Here is a 21,844-nt window from a genome sequence, read left to right on the forward strand (position 1 = left end):
AGATGGTTTGAAACTGAACACACATCTGAAGGCTTTATATATTCCCAGGCCGAGTGGGATATCTGAGTACAGGAAAGTAAACATGAACCAGGAACTGAAGGCAGGCAAGTGACACAGCTCCAGCATATCAAACCTGCCAGTTTGCCTCATTACATACCAAAGATGCTGCTGTATCCTGGCAACTGATAACCTCCATCTCCACGGGCTGCTTTCCCACACTTTTCAGTTTTTCCAGCACTTCACTGACACCAAGCCACTTGCAATCCATACCACCAACTGATACAATGTAGTCACCTTCTTTTAGGCCTGCTGACTGTCAAAAAAATTTGGCACAGGTTACTTTCCAGAATTATAAAGACATGTAAAATGTTTTTGTCATCACAGAGTATCTGCTCCAAAGGCATTTCACTCTTAGATGCTACAAACCCATTCTCCAGCCACACATGTGCAACTTTCTCAAGTACACAAACTACCTCTGGAGTTACCACTGATGTGATTCTGGTATACTCAAATGTTGGCTGGTTTTATGTTCTTTTTACTTTTCTCCTTAAGTAAATGAACCCTGGGTTTTGCTATGCTATTGTCATTTCCTGCAGTGTGTAATTCTTTTTCTTCATTATTTTAATTTGCATTTCTGTGGTTACTTCTGCCTTTTCTATAAGTAAACTGCTTTTCACTGCATGCTGCTTTATCACTTTCCCTGAAAGAACATTATAAACCAATAAAATATTCTTGCCCTTTTTTCCTTAGGCAAACACTACACCTTGCATTCCCTTCCTGATCCTTATTCTTGATGCTACCTTTTAAAGTATTTATCCCTTCTAACCTCCTGAATAAGACAGGAAGTAACATTTGCTTTTATTATTTGTGACTTTTGAAGAATGAACAGAGAAAGAAATCAACTCTAGTTTCATGTGATGTTGGGGATATGGGTACTTTAACAATCTACAACATATATAGCACTTAAAATGCATTCAGATTATAAGAATTTACTATCCTAATGTAAAGGACTCAATAAATCCATGGGTATGAACTAGCTGAAGGTACATTTCAATGCTAGAGTCTGCAGAGAAATTGTTCATATCACACCAATATACTTACTGCTGCAGGACAAGCTGGATCAAGACAATAAATCTGTACTGGTGAACCTCCTTTCAGACTGAATCCAAGCTCTCCTACTTCATGGTGGAGGCAGATGGTCCTTGGGGCTGTCCATCTCTGCTTGGCTGAAAACACTGTCAGTGGGCCCTGCAGGGAGCACAAAGCAGGCACATTGTGCTTTACTGTCACTTGTAAGTCAGCATTTCTGGCTTTGTAAGTCACAATGCTTTAAACTCATCTATTGTAGGTTTTACTCTGGTTAACTCCCAGCTAATTCCCTGGAAATGCAAAGGGATTTCCTGACTGTTCAGCTTCAAACAGAGTGGGATAAAGGCAACTGCCAGGTTCTTCCAGGATTTCTGTTAAGGTGTGCAGAATCTTCTGGCTGCATAGGCTGTATGGTTACTCATTCTAGCATTAATTCTCCTATTTAAATATAGGTTAGGCCGTTAATGAGGGGAGTCATAAAGTTCTTATATTTTTGTAGTGTAGATCTTTAAGGCAACTCTTTGTTGATGGCTGCTTGAGGGCCCACAGTATGACTGGGGAATTAATATTCATCCGCTCGTAGAGATTGTATTCTTTTTTAAAGGAGCTGTACCCCCTCTAAACAGCCCTTAATTCTCTTCATTAGGGTTCATGGGTTTTCCTTGGTCCTGTATAACTCATTTCAGAGGAGATAAACTGATTCATGAAACCTTGTATATTTTGATCCTAACCATATTCCCAGGTCCTTTTGCTCACTGACACACACAGAGCCACCTGAAAGACTGGCTGTGTCACATGCAAGTGACACATTCTGCATGCCTGTCTCCACATACCAGGTATCTCTCCCTCCCCTTAAGTTGTGTGCAATTATCTGTTGGGACTTCATGGGACTTTTATGAAGGTTTTCAAGACTGAATGCTGTACAAGCCATGTAGAAATGGCACTTCTATTCTTTCCTTCTCTCAAGCTGACTTATACCTCTAAAGCTAGGAATGATTTCTCCAATAGCTTCTGAAAATTCAATTACTACAGGATCATTTTTCCAGGTTAAAATACATGTGTCCCTTCCCTCATATTATAGTGAATTTATAGTTGCTATCAAAAGGGCAGAGGTTGGTCACCATCAGTGTGTTACATACCAGCTTATGAAAGAAGTCTTTCACTTTCACTTTGGAAAACTGAGGAGCAATTGTTTCTATTTTATGTTCTGTTTTAGCTGAAATAAAAAGAAAACAAAATTAATTTTCTTTTTTTGCATTCCAGGCTAGATAGGAATTTGTCCTAAATTCTTACTGAGCTGTGGAAAAACTAATTTTTGGGGAAGTTTGTTAGATATCAGAACTGCCTTAAAAATATCTTCAGAGCTCACAGTATCAATATGAAAAACTTAAAAAAAATCCATCTGAACAAAATTATGCTATTCCCATCTTTAATTTATTTTTCTTTGAGAAGTTTTTAAAACCAGCACTCATAGTTTCGTACTGCATCCAAAGAAGAAAGAGTTGTATGAGCTGGACTAAGGTAGAAAAAGAAATAGCAGACGAACTGATTAACAACCCAGTCTAGTACAAGAGTTGGGCTCAAGAAACAGTTACTGTAGTTTTCCCCCAAATAATTTTCACTTTTCAAGTTTCCCCATTCTTTCTAGCTCACAAGATAGCCACCAAAAAAAGCTGGATTCTAACTAACCACCATTGTGATCTACCCTAAAAAACAATGTTGCTAGAGACAGAAATCCTGTAAAGCAGCTCTAACAAAATCATATACTGATCAAAATATTGATCTGTGACTGAGAAAACATGTAAGCAATCAGAACTTGTGGAAGAGATTTTAAAGGGACTTCTGTGAGTCAGAGAGAAGTCTGATAATAGGATCCGTGTTGACCCCTGAAAGAATTTCCTACCAAGTTCATTGACACAGAAACCAAGAAAGAAAGAAGGATAAATAAGAGAAACCTGCAACTGCCTATTCCAATGAGCACTTTGTTTGTCTCTCCTGACCAATGAGTAAAGTGCAAACTTATGAGTTTGTAAGAATGTATAAAAAGCATCCCTGCTAGAATAAAAACAGGTTTGAGGCCTTCTGAAAATGGAATGTTGCTTTGGATTGTGTTCATCTCAACTATGACAGGAACTCTACAAATGTACAGTATATATCCTACATTATTTCTGTTCTGGCTGTGCACACTTACGCAGTATATCTGGAGCCTGGATGAGACTGAGGAAATCATCTTCTGTCTCCTGCTGAGCATATTTGAGCAGGGAACGTTTATGTGCAGCTGTCAGGACCTCCTGGAGAACCTCAATGTTGCGAAGCTTTTTGCAGAGCCCACAGACTCTCAGAGCTTCCTCGTGGTAAACAATGGCTTTGCGTAAATGTGCTTTCCCTGCAAACATTAAAAACCTCTGCTGGTCATCCAGACAATGAACACCAGGTCATTTTCAAATTGTAGCCACTAGCTGTGTGAAAGTGGCACTTACCTAATTGTTTTCTCTGGACTTTGTCCTTTAGAACATCAAGAAGCATCAGCCCTTCAGGCACACAGTCATACAGCTGGGACAAGGCTTTCTCCTGCTGATCTTCATCATCACCAGGCTGCACTGTAATCATGGATAAAAAACATTAATCATGCACTTCTCTTGGTCCCCAATTCCTTTAGGTGTATCATTGTGAATTATTATTGAGAATTATTACTACATTCTCTCCCAATGCAGTAAAATTTACACACATGTAATAAATATATAAATATGAATTTCAAGTTTTTATCATCGACAATATGCAAGTAATACTTACATGCCAGAACACATTGGTAAGATCTCAACTATTCAGTACCATATAATGGATATATGACTTTTCTTTTGTTTCTGTCAAAGTCAGTTTACTGAATGTTCACATTTTTCTCAAAAGACAAAAAGAGCACGGCCTCATATTTGAATGGGGAAAAAGACCACAATTTAACATCATTTAATATTAAAGCACCAAAGTTCTTGGCTCCAAGACTTATTCACAGACCAAATTATAACTGTTGGTGTGTTTATTATTTATTTATAAGAACATATAAAGAAGTATGATTCTTACATTCATGGTCACACAGAATGGTGGCAGTGAAATAATGTGCCAGAGCTTTGTAATGGTCTGACTTTATTTGTGCCAGCTTAGACCAGGAGTAGGGAATATTCTCTTTCACTGGTTCCTGATTCATTGCAGTGTTGACCAGCATGTAAACCTCTCCCACCTAAAAAAAAAAAAAAGGCAAATAATTGAAGTATTAGAACTTAATATGAGGTATTAGGAACTCAAGTAAGGGATATCATATTCATGCTTAAGATAATTTCATATACAATCACATCAAAGAAGGGGAAAGTATGGTTAGGATGGGTTGGAATTAAGTTTGGAGAAAAAGTTGAAATGTCTTCTCTGATTTTTCCCTCACAAGAAAGGTAAATCAATTTTGTACAAGAACAGATGGACTAAGTCAGTTATACCATATGGCTTCATAGTTAAATAAAAACACCATAAAATAAACAGGTCTTAATTTATAAATATATCTCATTAATTCAGTTGAAAAAAAGAGTGAAGCATTTTCAAACAGTAGGTTTGTGCTACACTTTCAAACTGTGGAGTCAAACATAGCCTGAAGTTTGTGTGGTCCAGTTAAAACTGGGATATTATTTTTTACACAGAGGAAATAAAATAGTTTTTCAAGCAGTGAATGCTGATTTAATGGATCAAAAGAATAAAAAAATCTTTCCCCTGCAGCTGATCAATCCTACAGATAAATCACAGAGGCTTTGCAGGGTTGGGATGAAAGACTTTGCCTTTTTCTTGTATGGAACCACTTTTATATCTGCTACTCTGAAATAACAGAGAAAGCACAGGAATATCCTCATGGCACACTTATTTTTGGTACATTGCTCCATCAAATAATAACACTACCTCCTGGGACAAGACTATGTCACCATTTTCTGCCAAGTCCCAAGACAGCTCTGCAGGTACCAATCTGACTCTATTTGTCAAGATCCTTCCCTCAGTTACAATTCAGCTATTCTTTTGGATTAATCCAAAAGATTTTTAGGTTTCTATATCCTTCAGCAGCTGGGAAACAAGACAGGTTGTGTTCAATACTTAACAGGAACCACACAAACATCCTGTAACCTTTTGTATGTAGTTCTGTGGACAAAATCTCTACTGTTTGAAAAACCAACATAAATAGCTTATAAAACACCTTCAGCAAGTTCATTGCCTATTTCTATTAATCTCCATGAATTATGAATGAAATAAACTGTAACAATTCTATAATAATATTTAAATTTTGTTCATGTTTTAATCTTATGAAAGGTTGTGCTTTTAACTGTAGTTTGTGAGCTTCCCCATGTTATTTTTGGTTTCCAGTAATGGCTGCTAACATTTAAATTTAATAAATATTAATATTATATATAACAGTACACATATGATAATAATAGTATGTGTATATATAGATATTAAAAATAGTTTATATATCATATAATACTTAATAATAATAGTTAATATTACTAGAAGCTGTAGGCAGTAACACAGCACTGTAAACACTTATTTTATAGACTAGATTTAAAGTCCCATATTTTACCTTGGCAACTTCCTGTGTCATTTTTACCAGTGTGAAAAACTCATTCCGTATTCCAGAAAGGCCAATCTGCTCAAACACACACTCCTGAGCTTGTGCAAGCATCATTTTTACCAGGACATTCAGCATAGCTGGGCTCATGTCATAACTTGGAGTGTGAGTAAAGGTCTCCTTTAAGTAGCTTAGAACTCCTGCAATTACAAAATGGTTTTGTCAGTATGACAAAGATAAACAAGTGAACTTAATTCTAATATGTACCATAATAATTAGGATTTAAAGAATATTTTCTAGTATTGCACTACAGCAATCTGGAGGAATTCTTGGTGCATAAGAAGTTAGACTGACCTACAGGTTTTGCTTTGCATTGCCATCAACCATCCCCAAGTACAACTGTCAAAATTACACTGCTGAGGAGCAACAGAAACTCCTGAGGAGTAACAGAAACTGCAAGTTTTGAGGGCACTGCCTTCAGATGTGCTTGCAAAAGTTCTTGTGACTGACCATAAGACTATGCTGAACTGAATGTCATTTATACGTGGGAGTGGCTTATACAGGGGACAAAAAAGAGAAAAATCCTCACAGCTATAAGGAGATGACAGTAGTAGAACCTCAGGATAGAAGGAAAGGACATAAACATATTAACTTAATTAAATATTAATCTTCTTTTCAGATGCTGCTAATTGGACTTGTGTGTCCCAATGAAAGCACCAATCCATGCCTGTAACTTAGAATTTTCATTTACAGATATATAAATATATTTAATAGGGTAAAAGTTCTCTAGATATTTGGTTCCTCCAAAACATCAGTAATTTCTATCATATATCAAATCTGAAACAAACATGAGCTGTAGTGCAATACTGAGTAACAGTTTCATGGATGGGAGCATAACCCTCAGCAGGCATCTCATCAGACTGGTTCAGTGAGTTCTCCTGCCTTGCTAATGCTGACAGCCCTGCAGAGGTGTAACAGTTTCTGTAACCTTACTTCTTGCCACCACACTCAGTTCTGTCCGTGCTGTGCAGTATTTCCCCACTAAACAGTGTCTGTGATTTTTGATTTTCCATCTTGCACTCATATCTGAATTTTTAATATGCCATTAAACAAATTTGAAACATAGCTGTCTCTACCTTTTTGCACTAAAAAAAATGAATCCCAAATTTGCCAGGCATATCCCAAGTACTGATGGAGTGCCCTACTGAAAGGAACTGAAAGTATAGGAGGAAAAAAAAATTATATTTTTTATTCTCAACATATTTCTGCTTATGCTGAGGATAAATTCTGTGTAACATCATCCATTCAGCACTGGGAAACAGTTAATACAGACTGTGCATCATGCCCCTGCCAACACAATGAAGTGTTACAGCACCATGCACAGGTACAATGAAATGCCTCCTGACCATGTTGATTTGGGGCCCTGCAAAGGTAACTTTGGTAGCAAATAACACCTTTCCAGTTTTGCAGTAATTCTGTTCTGCAAACATGTTAAAGTGAAAAGCAGTGATTTTTAAAATTTATTTTTATTATGTGATTTTATATATTTTTATTTACAAAATGAACCAGTAAAATGGAGAAATTTCCTAAATATTGAAATTTCTTTTAGATGAAACAGAAAGGTTGAAAAATAATTAATTTATTTATGCATGAAGAAATACTAATTTTTTCAATAGCTGTGTATTCAAAGGAGGGGAATTATGAAAATTCAACTCTGTTCCCCAAAGCTTTTAGTACCCATACAGTGCAAACCAACAGTCACAGATGTTAGTGCAGAAATAAATCCTACAGTACATATTAATTACTAAGGACATGTCTTTAAATATTATGTGTAGCACAGATGATACTTACAAAACAAATCAGAAAATCAATTTAAAAGTCCCCAAAGAAAACAAAAGACTTTATAATATGTTAGTTCAAGGGAAAGGATTCCCTTTATTGGAATTTCTATTCTCTTGCTTGGGACAGAGCTTGATTATTTTGAACCTGTCTGCCTTTGGAATCTATGGAAAACAGGTATGAAAATGTTTATGTTTCAGATATGGAAATGTTTCCATACATGGCATGCATGGAAAACAGTCAACTTCCAACAAATTGCAACTTTCACCAGAGGAAAAATAAGATTAATTTTTAAGACCTTCATATGGATAACTAGGCTTAAGGGTTTTTATCAAACCTGTCAATTGTCTCCTGTACAGATTTGACACCAAGGTGCTATTACTGAGGTAGAAGCAGGTATGGCAGTGAAACAAGGAATGAAGCAGTTAATGCCACTGCAGTAACTCTGACCTTTGAACTGCAGCTCAATAATCATTAACCACAGCGTTCACTATCTTATCTGCATGTTCAGACTGCACTTCCAGGCTTTAAAGCTTCATCTGAGCTCTTCACTGAGCTTCTTGAATGTCCCTGTTCCTCCTTGTCTGTGTAATCAGGCCAGTAGGAAATGCAGAAATCTCTATGATATCAGAGTGAGACTGGGGACATTTGCATGAAGACCTTTGCATTATTTTAAGATGTGTACCTGCAGCTTTCTGAAAAGCATCAACAGCATTTTCAAGTCCAGCCTGGGTCTGACGATTGCACCTTGTTCCAATCTGTGTGTAGAGAGCTCCGATGTTGAATAAAACACTGGCTTTTTCAAGCAACAGGTTTTGCTGACACACTGGGACACCTGTGAAGGAATCATACCTTGGGAAACAAATATTAGAAGTGTTAAGATTAGCAGAGTCCATTGCAAAAAAGCAAGCACTTTCATTCTGTTTTTCTGACTGAATAGTGTTTTCACTGTTCTGCTACAGTGAAAAGGAAGGGGAACAGAAACACCATTATGTTCTGCAAGGACAATCCAAATAATTAACCAAGGCAAGGAACAGCTTTATTTGAGAGAGTTGTCAGCAAGTTTTAGAGCAGTGCCTCTATAAGCTCATTACATTTAACTCAGAAATGCCCAAAAACATCACAGAGGTGGAGAGCAAACTGGGGCAGTATCTACTTAGGTGCTGCCAAAGATCAACTGGCATGGTCAGATCCTCTACTGCTTGTGTTTAAAGCTTCTATTTGCAGTTCTCCCCAGAAATTTAACAGTTCCTCTTGACTACATGGTAGTAATTTTTTTTTCATCATGAAAATTTTCAATTCAGAGTCAAATTCTGTTTACAGATATAGTAAATACTCCCTTATAAAAAATAAGTTGTTCCTTTCTCTTTTCTGGCCCAAGTGGTCTTCTTAACAAATTGAAGGAGAGGACTTAAGGTCTGAGCCCACTCCATGTCGTCATTTTGTACATCTAGGTTGAGAATTTGGAAACATCTGTAGCTGTCCAAAATGAAGATTATTTCCTCTCTTTCTCCCTTGTGCTAACCTGTAGCCAAATCATAATCTAGCCAATGGCTTCACTCTAAGCATGCAAAGAGTGTACTGTACGCAGGTTTAGTCTTAACTTAAAAAAAATGAAAGTAAAAGAAAAAAATTGACAACACACACTGCAGGGATTCAAGAGGAGACACAGACTGACATACTTCAGAATAAAGATAGTTAATGATTAACCAATGTTCTGGGGGAAAAAAAGTACTAAAGAGAAACATGAACTCCACACTTACCATGTAAATAAAACTCCAATGTGCCTGGTGGGTGGGAAAAATCTGTTTTCTACATAACCAAGTTGCAGGAAATAGCTTATCAACATCTCAATGCCAGCTTCATCTCTGCTAGGAGTGCGGCAGGCCTTGAAAGACAACAGATTAAAATTGAGTTACAGGGTGAATGCTGAAACCCCAAGGACAAAGCTCTGCTTCCTTTGGACTTCTGCATATCATAGAAATGTGTGGAATCTGAGAACAGTAAGCTTAAAGCCATATGGATTCATGCCAAACGTTTTTCAGCTGCACACAAGTAGCACACAACCTTTAAAAAAGCAAACAGAATCTGTTTGGCAAGTCTCAAAGTTAATTAAATAAAGATTGTAGGTATTTTATGGAAGTTAGAGAAGGCTTTTGTTTCTAGCATAGCACAGGAAACAAACAATACTCAGAAATACCCATCATTCTACTACAGTATTTTGCCAGGTTAATCCACTTTAACACTCTCCTTGCTAAATTTAATATACTTTAAAATAAAAAACAGTCTTGGATAACAAAATTTAAAAAGCTACATCAATAGCTCAATCAATTTTGCACAATTTCATCTGTTTCTTCACTTTTTCTTCACTCAGATTGTAAAGCTATTGGACAATGGCCATTCATGCACCATGTCTCAGAAATGAAGTGAACTGGAGTACAGTAAGTTCTAAGTAAAAATTTTGTATTTTGATTCCATACTGATGTTATTTATAACTGTGTATTCAAAGACCTCCTAGAATACCATAGTTGAACTTACTTGTCTCAGATCCATGAGATCTGCTATTTCATCTTCATACTCTGAACTGTCTTGGCTATAATGTTCCTGAATAAAGTCCTAAAAAGAGAGAAAAAGACAAAAAATTGAAATATCTGAAATTAGCCTAAACTGTTTTTTCTACAGTTCCAAAGAGTAGGAAATGGATTCAGTTGTGATTTGACCAGTGCCTACTCCCTTTCAGTGAACATGTAACAATGAGACTACAGTGAAACAGCAGGATTAGGATTTGGTGTCAGACAGATTTCACTGTGGTGTAAAGGAACCAAACATCTGCTACATGAGCTCCAATTGGTTTAAAAACAACAACACTCAGTAGTTTTGAAAGGGACAAACAAACTCTGTTATCTAAAATGACAAGGGGATCAAGTGACCATAAAAACTTGTTAACAGAAAGAGATTGACAACTTTTTGTGAGCTCCACTAGGGCAATTCCACTTAAAATAACAAAGCCGCAATGACATGAAGTGGTACCATGATCTGACCATGGAATTTAACCCACAGAAGTAAAAATAGACACAAATGCTACAGTGATACAAGCTGGTTTACTGTGAGATTAAAATCTGTATTGCACAATACACAGAAGTACAGAAAATACAGAGGATGGTTCAAACAGACAGTAAAGTACATCAGACAACAAACAAGCAGAGTTAATGTGCAACACTGCTTCCCAACTGAGCTATCCTAGTGTAAACTGGTGTATCACCACATTATGCTGAGTAAAACCTTCATTACTACTTCTTCTCACACTTACAATCAGTAATCAATACCATTATTAGAAACAAAACCATGGAAGGAATTTTTATTCTTTGGTTTAACTCTGCCTTCAAAGTGTAATTTCTTATAACATTTTTGGACTTATTGTCCTAATTAGGTAGGAGCAATGATGCAAATCAATGGTAGTTAATTTTTAACATAGCATGATCTTGATCTTAGGGCAAAATAAAAAATAATTTGTACCTGAATTACTTCTGTTTCTTTAAACAAATCTGAAATGGTAGTTATTCCTGTTAACCATTCAATCTGAAACGTGCATGTAAAACTTACCTTGAGGGGGAGTGTAAAGTCTACATCTTTGGTTTCCTTCAGGCCAAGAGGTACCAAGGGAATACTGAAAGTCTCTCTACGTCAAAAAAAAGCAAAAAGATTCACAACTTTTTTTTCTGCTTCTGTTATAATTACTTTTTGTTTTATTTGATGACCGGAAGTTCATACATTGATGGAGTAAAGAGAAGAGTATACACCTCCTCCCTGCACAAGAAAACCTGCCTAGTGGCCTGTACTTCTCAAGAGGAGAATGAAGAAAGCTACTTGCCAGCATTTTGATTTTTTTCTCTATTATTTAAGCCTATTTTTCCTCCAGGCAAAGGAAAGGAGACTCTCAAAGGCTGCCTCACTGCAATTTAGCTCCACAGCAGCAAGGAGATCTGCCACAGTAGAACCATGGTAAGTATCAGCAGTTAAAATCAGTATTTTATAGGTTTCCAATGGTTTTGTATGTAGTGGTTATTTATGTGGGGAGCACAGGGAGAAGCAGGGCCAAAGTGCACCAGCTTTCACAGAGAAAGGGCCTGGAGAAGCAAGCCCAAGAATTACTTCATTTCTAGACAATGCTGGGTGTTAACCTCCAGACAAGTCAGCCTCTGGAATATCACAGGGCAACAAGGATGAGAGCTGACTTTAAAAAAGGTCAGAATTGCTTCCAGATACATAGCTGGTTGTGTAGATTGAACAGATCAGGATCAAGCAATTATAAAGTTCATCTAATATTTTCATTGTTCCTGAAGACAGCTTTTTGACAGACTAACCATTGTCCATTACCAACTACAAAATGCCACGCTCATTTTTGGCCTTGTCAGCAAAACCAGCTTTCTTACTGGTGAAAATTCCATCTTGAGAGAGTGGCAGCAGGAATGCAGCTTCCTAAGCAGAGCAAGAGTCCTTCATGATGCAGAAAGTGGCTCTGCTAGCTTGAAAAGGACTTGCAGGATACAGAGCCAAAACACCATTTCAAGTGGTGCAAATGAAGAAACCTCAACACTTTTCCCACAGATTATATCAAGACTTTTTCCTCGAAAGGAAGTGAGACACATGGAAAAGAAATCCTAACTTCATGATTTAATCCTTTCTAGTGCCATCCACATGCCCTGTAGATATCAGCATTGGTCATTCAAAGAAAGTGAATTTAATTTTTTTTCCACAGCTAAGGTGCCACACCCATGGAGTCAATCATGAGAGGATTGAACATTAGGGAGGTGATCCTGGATTTCCAGAACTGAGAAGAAACACCATCACCCTTCTCAATCAAGCAGAAATGTGTGCAAGCACTGGGAGGGCCAACCCTTACATTGTTATAACACAATACAGGGTAGTGCAGCAAACCATGGGTGTGACCCTGTGTTAACAACTGCATGCACAATAGGCAGAACAACTATTAATAGCTACTTACTGCTAAGGGCTGGACAGCACTTACAGGGAGTATTTTAGCTGATGAAACATGAAAAGCATTTAGAGCTTAAGAATAAGAAAGGCAAAACACCATTCAAAACAGACTGGGAAAGTAGGATCAGGAGAGAATAACAAGCATATTGCTGTCCAGCCTCAAGGCTTCTGCCTGCCTGGGGGCCTGGCCTTCTGCTCAGCCTTCAGTGAGAATCCAAGTATTTTTAATAATCTTTAGCTAGAAGAAGAAATAGTTCTTGTGGAGCCCTGCTGTCATTTCCATAGCTGTACCTGCTCTCTGTGCTCACATGCATCTATGAAGAACAGTAAAATCTTGAACAAGAAACCCAAATCTCAAAAAAAGACTGACCGAAAAACCCCAAAATATTTTCACATCAAATAGTCTTCAAAGTTTGCCATGGGATGGAGGGTAAGAAGTTTAGCACAAGTTGCTGTTTGAGAAAACTACAACATAGGTATTTTGCATCAAGTCAGCATTCAGTTGGAAGTTACCTCCCTGGAAGTTACCTCCCTTCATCCTTTTACATTAAGAATTCCTTGTAATCCACCTGGAAGTTTAACACCTAGGTGAGAACAGTTCTAAGAGGGACCCAAAATTATACCCCCATCACATGAAGTATGTCAATTTGTACCTTGAGCTGTTGATCAAATAGTAAATACTTAGTTTCAGGAGGAACAAGACATATAACTGATTCAGAAATAATTTCAGCATGCAGGCAATAAATACTCCTTAACTTTGAAGGTTTATCCTTGAGGAATCCATTGCAATTTAAAAATTAGTGTGCTCTTCAAAGTGGAGAAAACTATCTTGGAAAAAATCCAGCTTCATCTACTAAAAATTCCTCTGCTTTAGCCAAGAAATGTATGTTTTTCTGTCACTGAAGATCACACATTCAAGACTACCCAGGCTGCTGTAAACATCAGATCAGCTCTGTGTTTCTGTTCTCCAGCTCCAGGGGACTGCTGAATGCACCACATTTGAGAAGAGATTTTACTGTATGGCTAAGTTTGCTCACTCCAGAATGCACTGAGCCAAATTCCCATTCCAATGGGAATTCTGCCAAGTGCCAACTGCTTACAGTACAGCCCCAAGAGCTTTCAATTCTCACAATACTCCTCTCCTCAAAGCAACTTCACATCCAAGGAGTAGTGGCACACACATTTCCCAAGAGAAGGACAAATATGCAGGCTAACCCTTAGTCAACAAATCCACCACCAAGTATGTTCCCTTCCTATCAAGCTCTGCTCTTTCACACGATTACTGTCCAACATTCACACTCACCTAGAAACAATTTTGTTTTCAAGGGCAAACAGAAGATCTGTTAATAATTGAATAACTTAGCTTTATACTTACTCTGCATTTTGATAAACTTCTACTGAGATATTAAGTCCTTCCAATTCTTCCTTTAAGATCTGCAGGTCTGAGTTGACAAAACTGAGTTCCAGCAGTACTTGCTCTCGTACTTTGTTGTTGGTGGTTGCTCTGTAGAGACACATCAATGTTTTATTGCTCAGGAAAAGGTTTTCTGCAAGCCTGGCTGACCCCCTTCAACCTCCAATGCAAGCATTCTCAGCATTTTTAAGATTTCTTTTTATCTCCTTAACAGATGATACAAGATCTCATGTTTCAGAATTTATTAGGTTTTTCTGTCAAGAGAGTGCCTGGGATAGTTTCCAGATAATAGCATGCAGCCACAGAAAATATCCTATAATGTAGATTTTCCATGTATGATTAAGAGTTTCAGATTATTTATTTTCAGATACATTAATCAACAACACTAAAACATCTTAATCAGAATCAGTGTCCTATTTTCAGATTATGTGATTTTTTTTTTCCTATGTAGAAGATAGGTGAGTGGAGGTGAGAGGAGTCAGGAGACATTCTTCAACAGAGACTTCCCACCTTATAAAGATTTTTTGAGACTTCTGATTTTAAGAATGAAAGAAAATAACTTTCCCTCAGAAGTTATTACAGAAAGAAATATCTTTCAACCAGATCTTTTTAATACAAGACAATTTTCTCTATAATTTGGTTTTGTTGGATGCAAGTATGATTTTGTTTGCTTGTTTTCTTTACCATTTATGTATTTAAATGGCAACACTTTGAACTACAAGCACAATGAATGTTAGCATTTAACACCCCCTGAGCATTTCTTTGTGATTACTTATTTGTGTATTTATATCACAATTTCTAATCTAAGTCTCCACACTGACAATTTCATTACAATATTACTCTATTCAAGATACTTAAATCACCTGTATCTATAAATCCACAAGTATGAGGTTAAGGTAAAAGGTATCCATGATTAAGATACTGTACCTTTGTATTAGAGGCTGAATCTGAAGACAAGAACAAGCTTAAATTTACAGCATTTTGCATTTACCTTTATTTCAAGACAAAGTTCACCTTCATAAATATTTATGAACAACCATCTCATAAATCTAGGCTCCACTTGGAGCAGTTCTCCAGTTTTATGGAGCACCTTGATGAAGAACTAATAATTCCAAGATTAAAATTCTAATTTTGTTTTTCATATTATATATTAGTTATCTGTGATTTTTCTATGCTGTACTTTAGACAATACTTTGGATTGCTTAAATTAAGCAATGTTAACCTCTGTTGCCTTGATAAACCAAACAGGATACAAACATATGGTGGGGTGGATCTTCCTTGATAAAGGCAGCACCCCACAGATAAATGGGAAGTTCTGATGCCACAAGCACTTTAATTGTGATGTATTAAGGCTCCATGCCTGGTCTGGCTTACCATCCTCCCCAGGAGGGATTCTAATATCTTTGTAAGAAACCCCAAAATTCTATCCAAACTGATTTCTCTATTTGCTCTATGGCTGTGAACATCCATGTCAATTTAATTTGATGACCTTTTCATGTTTTTTACGCTGTAGACATACTTTTGAGTAACAACCAGTGAAAGACAGCTACAGGGGCAATGTGATATTGTCAAGATTCATAACTCTACACTGAATTTAATTTTAATTTCCAATAAAAAGGAGAGAGTGACTTTCAGAAACTCTAAAAACCAAAGTCTTTGCACTATGTGGATCATGTGCTTCAAGCCTAGTGCTTACTTTCAGCCAAAAGTAAAGAAACCTGAATTTCCAGATTTTTCTCAGTTTCTACTTCAGGAAGCTTCTTGTGGACAGCAATTGGTTTGTTTCCTTTAGAACTTGATGAAATTCAAATAGAAACTGCAAACATAAAGCTTGTTTACATTTTTCCTTAGGAGACTGTAGACACAACTAATCCTGTGAACTGTCTGGTGGTCAGGTTACTTATAAAATTGTTTCTTTCAAAGAACTAGCAAGTTTTAATAGTTCAACAGGTGTCAATTCATTTTAGATTTCTAAAATCTTAAACATAAATCTGTTCCTCTTAGGTAGATTTAGTTCCCACTCCTGTAAATAGCAACTTCATCATTTCAGCAGTTAATACTGGCAGCAGAAACTGAACTTTAGGATATCTGGGTTAAATGCTACCAGTTTCCACATTAGATATTACTCATCTCTTTAGCCCTTCCCAAACACTCCTGAATCAACAGGCAGTAACATTAACTGAATGAAGCATTCTGCTTCAAAAACAGGTATAATAATTTTGCTAGCCATACAAAAAGCAGTAAAATTCTAAGTCTCACTCCTTAAATTAATTACCAGAAAACAAAGCACATTTAAGCCAGTCACAGAGGCTAAAACTATTTAAGTTTCCAACCTGTCACATCTCTTGCAGGAGTGGAGATAAAAGCAGGTAACAGACAACAGGCAACCCATTGATTAATGGCAAGTTTAAGAAAATTTAATTTATCCAAGCATTTTCACTTCTTTAAGTATATTTACTAGATTTTGTTTTTGAAGACCCATTGTTGCTCCAGTTGCAGAGAAACAGACGCTACAGGAAACTACTGCAGATGAGAATTGGGATAATTTTCAGCTCTTCTGTGCAAGATTGGAAATCTACAGGCTGTTTATCAAAGAGTTAATCACAGGGTCAACATCAGGCTATTCCTATGGGGACAGCCACATATGAAAACATCTAACAAAATGTAATAGATGAAGTCACCTCTAACTGCAGGAGAATTTGGAGGCAGCTGGTGGTAACCCAGCTCAAACTAGATGTGTGCTACCCTGCTACTCCTGTACATTATTACAGGGAGTAGAGAAGGCAATGGATGGTCCTTTCTACTTGGGAGCACAGAACTAAAGGATCTTGGAAAAAGCCAACAGCAGAGAGGCAATACCTTAATTTGATTTGAGAGTAAAAGGGACTCATTACAATATTCAGCAAGGTTCACTTGCCATTATCACTAGCAATAAAGCAGAACAAAGAGAGCAACCTAAGAAAGTCTAACATTCAGTTTATTTACAACAATATAGTACTGGAAAGAGCACTTGAAAGCAAATAATGGCTCTGTAGAGCTGCAGCTTGAAAAAAATTCAGGGAGATTCACAAATAATTCTACACTAAGAGATGCAGCATGTTTGGGGGAAAAAAAGACATAATACAATAGCTAAGAGACTTCTACAAAATTAAATTAAACAATTGTTGCTTGGGCAAGAAAACCAAGAAACCATGAGATATACCTTAGAAGATTTTCAGCACCAGCTCTCATTCTCACTGCTCTTAAGATCTGTTGGTTTAGAACAGCTCTTTGATTTTGCAGTTTGCTTCGTCCAGTCTCAGCAAGAGGATTACATCCCTAGAATTAAGAAAATAAGTTTGTTGTTGCTGTTAGAAGAAACTTCAGAGGAAGTAACACTGAATTTAAATGAACTTTCATTTAGATTCAATGTTAAAGGCATAGGGTCTGTATGAATACATACTAGCTACCTTGACAGCAATGATGATCTGACATTAACAACAGTATTTCTTGTCTCAAACTTCGTCATTAGAACCAAAAGAGACCATAACCGCAGTACATTTTAACATCAAAATTCAAACAGAAAATATCTGTTTTAAACCTTAAGAACACATGTGAGCCAGTCTCTTCTCCCCTAAAAATATTTTCAAGATATTTTGCAAATACAGCCAAATTTGACAGAATGTTCTAAAGTTTGTAGGATTTTATGAAAATAGTATCTGGCAAGACAGCAACTCCTATCAAAGCTTCTGCTTAACCCCTGTAAAATATCAGAGCTCCAATCTGGGATATATGCAGCCTTGAAATACAACTCTGTCCAAAACAGACTGTGGTGCTCAAAGTTTGGGCTCAAAAATCTGCTCTCACTTTTAGGATCCCTGATTTTTCCTTCTGGTGGCTCAGACCTTCACTACAACTCCTCCTTCCCCTCCTTCTCTCTTCACACCTCAAACTTACCAAAATAGAGCTTAACAGGGCAAAATGATTACACTGTCAGACTCTTATCAAATCAGGCTCTTAAAGAGTGAAGTGTGAAATCCAGAATGCACAAGAATGCTCCCGTGTGTGTGCATACCTTACACAAGTACCAGACTCAAACTGCTGAAACCTGTGTTTGAGCAGGGCTGAGCCATTGTGTTCTGAGCACTGATAAGCTAAAACTACTACAGATGAATAGCACTGCATGTTTGTCCTTTTTTGTTTAAGGGAAACACGATTTTAATACCTTTTTAAAATAGAAATTTCCCTTACACAATTTATTCTTTGCTTCTGCCACCCATTTTTTAAAAAGTATCAAATGCTTTTGAATCTTAATACTCAAGAGTATGCCAGCACATCCCTGCAGCCTTAACTAACAATTTTGAAGCAAATAACATCACTTTTTCAAGGCTTACCCTTAAGTGAAGAATTTTGAGTGGCCTCACTGGGTACCATTACAAAGCTTATCAGAGTCCTGCTGTATTGTCTGCTACACAAGAAAGAGGCTCAGACCTCTCTAAGTCTTCTTTCAACTACTCCAGCCACTAAATTATGCACTATTTTGGACCACTCCCTCTTAGCTTTGACTAGAAAAAATTAATTTTCATATAAGAGCATTTAAAAATCTATTAACAAGCTCTAATTATTAGTGGTAAAGCAGTGACATACCAGCAAAACAAAACTGAGTATTTAAACAGAACATGACATTCTGATCATGAAGTTCAGTTCTTGTTTTTGTTGTCAAGTAAAAGCAAATTGACTTAACAGAGAAATGAGCTGATGAAACCAATTCCTCTAGTTCAACTGAGAAGGCACATAGCCCAATAATATTAATTCTAGATATCTAGTTTGAAAAGCTTGTAATAAATAGGTCAAATGACAGGGAGCTTGTGCAAACATCTTCAGAAGCACCATTTGCTGTGTAAAAACCACACCACATTGAATTACTTCAAAAACCACACCGCACTTAATTACTGCACTGAAATGTTTCTGCATTGAAATACCCCTCACAGCACAAGCCCACAGCTCTCTTCATTGAGGAAGCTCTCACAGCAAGCTTGACACATCATGTCATAGCCCAGTTGTTTAGCAGTGGGGGCCACAGAAGTGGTTTCTGTGAGAAGCTTCTAGAAGCTTCCACCGTGTCTGACAGAGCCAATCTCTGATGGCTCTGAAGGTGGACACGCTGCTGACTCAGTCAGAGAGGCTGGCAATGCCTCTGAGATGCCACATTTAGGAAGAAAATCAAAACAGTGCACACAGGGTTTTCCCCAGGGATGGTGAGGTGCTGTGGGCACCATCTCAGTGCAGCTCAAGTCAGGTCCTGCCTGCCTGGCCACTCCAGGCCAGCAGTAGAAACACGGTGAGCAATTCTGACAGGGAACCTGGACAAAATCAACTTCTCAGCACGGCAGAATGTAGTGGGATAGAATATAAGAAAATAAAACTAGTGTGGAAAGTAATCTTACCCCTAAGGAGGTGCAGCTGGGCCAATTATCAGAGATTAGGATCAGGCCTGACTTTAACAGGCCACAGCTGTAAGCAATGAGAAGAAGAGTGCTATAAAAGAGTGGGGGTGGCTGAGTGAGTTGGGAACTAGATTCAGTGCCTGCTCTGTGAAGGAGAAAGAGTCAGTGTGCTGAGGAGATGCCCATGAGAAACACCAAGAGGGTATGGAACTTTTGTGATAAGGGGACAACAGTATGGAACCCCTGCAGTAAGATGACAACAATGGGATCCTGCAGGAATCTTTGAATTGGTGGAATTTCTTGTCAATGGTACCTACAAGCAGCAGTTTATCTTCTAGTCAGAGAAGAGGAGGAAGCAAGGGCATGTGAGGGAAAATGATGTGGTGACACCAAGGTCAGTGGGAAAGAAAGAAGAAAAGAGGTGTTGGAAGTGTCAGAGCTGAACTCCTCTGGCAGCTGTGGTGAGGACCATGGTGAAACAAACTGTCCCCCTGTAACACATGAAGTGCACAGGGGATGCAGAGATCCACTGGAGCTCATGGGAAAAGCACTCAGGCCTGAGTGGGTGGGTGCCAGAGGAAGCTGTGATCCAGTGAGAGACCAGAATAGAGAGAGGGCCCTTGCTCCCAAGCTAGAGCAGCCAGTCTTTAGAGAAGTGCACCCTGTGGATGAGCAACCCACACCACAACAGTTCTGGGAGGACTCTTTCCCTGCGGGAAGGACCCCACAGCACAGCACAACAAAGACTCCTGTCCCTGAGTGAACAGCAGAAGATCTCAGGTGCTGAACTGACCAAAACCCCACACCCTGTCTCCCTACACTGCTGGTGGGAATCGGGGAGAGGCTGCAGGGAAAAAAGATGTTTTAAAGGATTATTTTACTTGTCATTATCCTCCTCTGACTCTGCTAATAATAAATTTACTTTGTGCCTTTAAATTTGAACTTGTTTTGCCCTTAAAGTGTTTTCTCCCAATCCTCATCTCAACTCATAAGCCCTTGGTTAATGTTTTTTCAATCCCTCTCCTCTGCCCAGCTGAGAGCAAGAGAGGATGAGCAAATGAGACTTTCATGGGTGCCTGGTGTTTGGCCAGTGTCAAACCACAATACACACAGAAGATGAACTTTTTACTGGAGGGAACACACATATGCAGCAAACTCATTCATTCACCTCAGATTAGAAGCAGTGCTTTAACTACCACGTACTCCATGCTCCTTTACACACAATTATACATAAAGACATAAGCAATGCACACTTTAGTGTATAACATGGTCTTGTAGCCACAAGCTGCTGTCTGCTCTTAGTCTGGTTCTTTTTCTGGGATGAAGCTGTTCTTCCTTCATTTTGTGTTGTATGGTCTTTTCTACTACTGCTATTCAAAGCTTTTTCTCCTTCCATTCTATCCATGCCATTTTTCATTTGAACCTCACCAATTATTTCCTCTTGCTCTTGCATTCATTTTGAGTATTTAATTCTCATCTTAGACATGTTATCTCCATATTTGTGCACAGGCATTTCCTTCCAACTTGTTTCTTGACCACTTATTTCAAGCATCCTCCTAAACTATATCCTTGCCTTGCCCTTAATTTTTTCTGTAAAGCTGCAGCTTCCTCCCAGAACTCCCTGGCCCATTCTGTGTGCCAAACAAGTTTGATGACACCATTCAAATACTTCTTCAGAAATTTTTCAGGAAGATCAACTGCCTGATTCCCACAGCCCATGAAGCTTGTAGAGGTGATCTCTTCATTTTAATGAAATTTTGATCAAGCTCCCACTGAACAATGAGTACAAAAGTGCAGCGATCTGAAACTCTCTGCAAAGAGAAAGTGTAAGAGAAGTTTCCCTCTATTCCAGGTCCCCAGGCACAATTCTCTACAGGAAGGAAACCAACCTAGGCCTGACAGACCAAGGTATCTGTATAACCTCCAGTGTGCCTGCAAGTGTGACAGGTTTGATCAGAGGCTTCGCATGGATAGAGGAGTCTGTTTTCAGGATATGCTCACCTGTTTGAGCATATGGCTCCCATTAACTTCACAAAGCCTATAAGGAATTAATATTTTATTTTTTGGAAATGTTGCTCTTTACATCTCCTGCACAGGGGATGAAGACATTCAGCTAGTTTGTGTTCATTTGCAGGCTTAAACTCTTAATTGTAATCAAGCTGCCATAAAACTGATGGGTGGTGTGGGAAATGGATTTCTAGAAAATTCTCCAAGCCTGACAGAAGGCTCACATAGTGTGCATCCGTATGCAGACTTTGAGATAAGAAACACTGACTCAGAAATGCCATAGAATAGGACTGACATGGTTGAGAGAGAAATGGAACAAGAAACAAGTGTCGCAAGATTAAGACTAGATACCTTAGAGAAATTGAACTATGAAAAATGCATTATAGTAAGACCCATGAGAAGTAATTTTAGATGATTGCCTTTAAAGCATTTACAGCATAGTGTAGCAAAAAATAAGCCAAGAAATGCTTCTAATGT

The 21,844-nt window shown here is 38.0% G+C and overlaps 1 protein-coding gene across 1 annotated transcript in view; it reads right to left on the minus strand.

Annotated features, from left to right (window-relative positions):
- The window catches only part of RHPN2 (rhophilin Rho GTPase binding protein 2), a 31,139-nt gene that overhangs the window by 3,225 nt on the left and 6,070 nt on the right, over window positions 1-21,844 (minus strand). The window contains exons 2-14 of the mRNA XM_054296364.1: window positions 17,137-17,252; window positions 13,896-14,024; window positions 11,126-11,201; window positions 10,061-10,138; window positions 9,286-9,410; window positions 8,208-8,374; window positions 5,696-5,883; window positions 4,168-4,324; window positions 3,570-3,689; window positions 3,281-3,475; window positions 2,229-2,305; window positions 1,102-1,248; window positions 158-313 (exon numbers count right to left, since the gene is read on the minus strand). Coding sequence (XP_054152339.1) covers window positions 158-313; window positions 1,102-1,248; window positions 2,229-2,305; window positions 3,281-3,475; window positions 3,570-3,689; window positions 4,168-4,324; window positions 5,696-5,883; window positions 8,208-8,374; window positions 9,286-9,410; window positions 10,061-10,138; window positions 11,126-11,201; window positions 13,896-14,024; window positions 17,137-17,252 — 1,731 coding nt within the window. The remainder of the gene's footprint in view (window positions 1-157; window positions 314-1,101; window positions 1,249-2,228; window positions 2,306-3,280; window positions 3,476-3,569; window positions 3,690-4,167; window positions 4,325-5,695; window positions 5,884-8,207; window positions 8,375-9,285; window positions 9,411-10,060; window positions 10,139-11,125; window positions 11,202-13,895; window positions 14,025-17,136; window positions 17,253-21,844) is intronic.

Source organism: Melozone crissalis, unplaced genomic scaffold, assembly GCF_028551555.1.
Source record: "Melozone crissalis strain CALT ecotype California unplaced genomic scaffold, PUWL_Pcris_2 ptg000007l_1, whole genome shotgun sequence".
Lineage (NCBI taxonomy): Eukaryota > Metazoa > Chordata > Aves > Passeriformes > Passerellidae > Melozone > Melozone crissalis.